Consider the following 4,509-nt stretch of genomic DNA (forward strand, 5'->3'; position numbering starts at 1 on the left):
GTACACAGAGGCAGAAAGTTGATCTAGAGAGGCACAGAGAGAATACCTCACGTAGTCTCTGTCATATACATTACCATAACAGTCAGTCATCATTTCTTCTGCTGACCGGCAGCTGTGTGGTGCTAACCTAATTACTGGCTTGTAACACAAAGTCTTCTCTATGGTTCTGAAATATTCTCCAGATTTTTAGCTGACCACCCTGAGCTTCAGACTTCTCCACCCAAGTGTTAAAAGCACAATTTGAAATCAAGGAAATGGTTGTGTGGGAAAAATTCCTCAAATCTGTACTTCATAACTTTGATACTTTCTATAAGGTCTTCCAACCAGCATGACCAAATCCTTTCAAGTCCAAGTCCCTGAAGCTCCACACTACTGTCTGAGGAGTTACCATGCTTGCTGCTCTCTGGGTCCTAGCATACTCCCCACCATGTACTCTGCAAAATTCTTGAAGAATTTGGTCATTTAGCCAAGACCATCTCAACAAAGTTTTGTACCTCCTACCTTCTCTGCAAAAATGTGGTATTTAAAATTAGCCCTTGAAAAGTTGCATGAAATTTCTGTAGATAGAACTGGATCTTAACATCCTAGATCAGTTCACATTTGAAATGAAATCTTCCAGGGCTGATGGAGGAAGAAAGTGAGCCATAGTGGAAAGCCACTAGAATTAGAAATCAAGAGCCTACATCCTAGTCACAGTTCTGCTGCTGAGTAACTGAATGACCTTGGAGAAGGTACATAAACCTGGACCTATCCTCAGAAATATAAGCGAACTGAATTAAGCGATTCTTAAGATCCTCTAAATATCGAGTACCTTGTAGCTTTAAGGATAAATAAAATGGGGAAGATAAACTTCGAGAAAGATTTAAAGTTTCCTCTATGTAACCAATGGAACCTGAATTATATAAGGAAAGAGAAAAAAACCAATGCTTTCCTAAGTATTGTCCCTTTCTCAAGAGAATGTCTTTTTGCTCAATGATTTCTTCAGAGCAACTTTTACGTCTTTATTTCTTAAGCTATAGATTAGCGGGTTGAGCATGGGCACAACGGTGGTATAGAACAAGGAGGACACTTTCCCCTGATTCATAGGTAAAAGAGAGGATGGTTTGAGGTACATAAATGCCCCTGACCCAAAGAAAAGAGAAACAGCAATTATGTGAGAGCTGCATGTGCTGAAGGCTTTGGACCTGCCCTCAGTGGAACGAATATGGAGAATGCTGGTGAGGATGAGGGCATAAGAAATGAAGATGGTAACTGTGGGCACGCCAATATCAATGCCCACGACAACGAAAACTACCAGCTCATTTACATAGGTGCTGGTGCAAGAGCGCTCAAGAAGGGGAAGGATGTCACACATGTAGTGGTCAACCAGATTGTTGGCACAGAAGGTCAGTCTCACCATGCATGCCGTGTGGGCCATGGCCCCAGCAAACCCCATCACATAGACACCCAACAGAAGAAGCGAGCAGACCTGAGGAGACATGGTGGCTGTGTACACCAGTGGGTTACAGATGGCGATGTAGCGGTCATATGCCATTGCTGACAGGATGAAGGACTCAGAGACAACAAAGAAAAGAAAAAGAAGAGCTGAGTCATACACCCTGCGTAGGCGATGATGTTCTTCTTTGAGACAAAACTCATCAGCATCTTGGGAGTGATAACAGTGGAATAGCAAAAATCTATGAAGGACAAGTTGAAGAGGAAGAAGTACATGGGGGTGTGCAGGTGAGAATTCAGCCCAATCAGGGTTATCAGACCCAGGTTCCCCATCACAGTGACCACATAGAAACCTAGAAACAGGAAGAAGAGGGGCATCCGGAGTCCGGGCTGGTTGGTTAAGCCTGCAAGGATAAATTCTGTCACAGAGGAGTTCTCAGCTGCCATTCTCATTAAAGGCATTCTGTGGAAACAAGAGGAAAAAGTCACTTAGAAAGGGAGACAGAGACAGAGGCCCCTTCTTCCTCCCATTCTTGAAAACCTGATCCACACAAAGAGATTTTGGACTTGCAGAAAGGCCTTTCAGGATGCCTATGTGTCTGTTCTCACAGCCCCCTAAGGAGTCTGCCACTAGAGTACCCTCTGGAGGATGGACCTTTCTCCATGGTGAGGGCAGATGCTGCTGCGAAGAAGGGTCTCAAGGATGAGCTCAGGAGTCTTCTGGGCCTTTGGTCTATTTATTGTGTCCTTCCAACTCCAGCTTATGCTCAGGATTATAAAACCTCGGGCCAATACCTGAGGAGAGTCCGCTTAAGAGGTGGGAGCCAGCCCACTGTGCCTGGAGTTTCCACTCCATGGTCACCCATGGGAGAGGGTCTTCCCCAAAGCCTTTACTACCTGAGGTTGGGGACTTAGGAAAAGTTCAGCCAGATTCAGTCACTCACCCTTCTTCAGCCCAGAGCCTCAATTGTGCCTTTCAGTCCCGTTCTTATCCTCAATCGTTCAGACAGATAAATGGCTATAATGCTAACACAGATAAAGGAACAAAGCACAGACCATTTTAGCTCCTGTCCTGTTTGAAGGATCAGAATTTGGATGGCCTTAGAATTTGTTCTGAGCTAAAGAAGGTGATATTTCATGGAGGCTTTGCCCCAAGGCTATTTTCCAGTTTGTAGAAGGGAGACAGGATTCCTACCTATAATCAGTGCCAGCTGGTGACAGGAGACTGAGCAGTGTTTTTCTAGGTTTAGAGATCTGGGGACCTGATTAGAAGTAGAAAGTCAGAGGATCCCCCGGGATCACAGCCCTAGAAACTAACTTTTTAAAAAAATGAATATTTGCTTGTACCCTTGATAATATTTGAATGAGCTTTTAGAAAAATTATTCATTTATCCAATTAACATCTACTCAGTAAAATGCAAAGCATTGTGCAAAAATAATCACTTACCATTTATTGAGAACTTATTATATATACCAAACATTCCTAGCACTTCTGTACCGACCCCAGCAGTCCAGGATCCAAAATCATTTCACAAACAATACTTCCTTTTAATTCTCCCCCAAATCCTATGAACTGGGTTTAATCACTCCTGTTTTAGAGGTGCAGTAATTCACCAGATGTTAAATTAAAAAGGCCATATTAAATCTAGGTCCATCTTACTCCAAATCTGGTGTTCTTAGTAATTGTGTTTAACATCTGCCTATGGGAGATAATAAAATATGTAAGCAGGGTTCTTGCCTTCAAGGGTCTGACAATCTCTTGGAAAAGATAAGACAGAATACACTGAACTTAGTATGCTGAAAAAGATATGATAAAATACAGAAAAGGTAAAAGTAAAATGCTATTCAAGTTCAGAGAAGGGTATTCCATACACCACTTAAATTTCAGTTTATCACAGAAATCCCATAATATCTAGTTCAGGGAGAAACAGACTTTCCTTGTAATCCCTTGGAATTGGAGTTTAGCAGTAAAGAAAAATCCCCATCAGTTAAGAACTATTTTTTCCAAAATTGCTAAATTGTTGGAATTTTTGATGGTCCCTGCCCTCTACCCTGTCAGCTCTCTTTCAGGAGGCTCCCAGTGAGCTCATACTGACTCTGATGACCTCATAGCTTGAACTCCCTTCTTCCTACCAAACCACCAACGTTTATGTCCCTATTTTGCTTACTTTGCTCTTTTTCTAACTCTCCCTCATGACAGAAGTTATCCCACTGTGCCTCAGTATCTCAGTGTCTTGCTTGAGCCCAGTGACAGCTAATTCACACTTTTGGGGTCTCAGATTTGAAGCAATATTAAAAACCATCTAGTCCTAACAGTTGAGTTAGATGAGCCTATGCATATTAAAAGTGCATTTACTGCTGCTCCAATGCAAACATAATAAATTCAAATCCCAGAAGTGGAACTTCATGATCTGTTTTTACCTCTAAATCTGTCCCTGGTGATTGGGGTGTTTAGCCAGGTTTGGGATTCACTGATCTAGCCCTCCAACCCTACATCACCCAGACAGGAAAACTGAGGTCCAGCTAGTCACACAGCTGGTTGGTGGTGGAGTCTGGAATCAAACTTGAATCTCTAACTTCTCCAGTTGGAGGGGTTTTCCAGCCTTTCTAAAAGAAGCCCACCTGCTCTTTGACTTGGCTGAGTACAATGCAGAGCACAAGGAAAGGGCATAATTGGACATCAAACTTAGAACAGCACCCAGGGTTATAGTAGGGAGAGACTTAAATGCCATGTCAAGAAATGTGTATGCAGTGTGAATCCATGGAACATTTTGAACAGAAGAATGGCATGATCAGGGGAATGACATGATCACATGTGCTGAGGAAGACCAATTAGTCTAACAGGCTACTATCAGACATCAGTGGCTTAATACAGCAGTCCCCCCAGGCAATGTTCTATCTTGTAATTCAGACAGGATGCTTTAACTCCAAGGACAACAGTAAGACAAAGGACAAAGTATGGACTTTCGAAAAAGGGTTAAATGGAGCAAAAGGCCTTTCTAAACTTTTTGGCACAGTAAAAATCACATAACATGGCCCCTGCCTTATAGCTGTGGTATCATCTACCCTCTGCTC

The 4,509-nt window shown here is 42.6% G+C and overlaps 1 protein-coding gene across 1 annotated transcript; it reads right to left on the reverse strand.

The window, feature by feature from the left end:
• Positions 1-862: 862 nt before the first annotated feature.
• On the reverse strand, positions 863-1,896 carry LOC122482517 (olfactory receptor 145-like). Its single transcript, XM_043578838.1, is given in 2 exon segments — positions 863-1,572; positions 1,575-1,896. Coding segments are annotated over 2 exon segments (945 nt in total). The 3' UTR covers positions 863-949.
• Between the last annotated feature and the right edge of the window lie 2,613 nt (positions 1,897-4,509).

The sequence above is a fragment of the Prionailurus bengalensis genome, chromosome D1 (assembly GCF_016509475.1).
Source record: "Prionailurus bengalensis isolate Pbe53 chromosome D1, Fcat_Pben_1.1_paternal_pri, whole genome shotgun sequence".
In the NCBI taxonomy this organism is placed as follows: domain Eukaryota; kingdom Metazoa; phylum Chordata; class Mammalia; order Carnivora; family Felidae; genus Prionailurus; species Prionailurus bengalensis.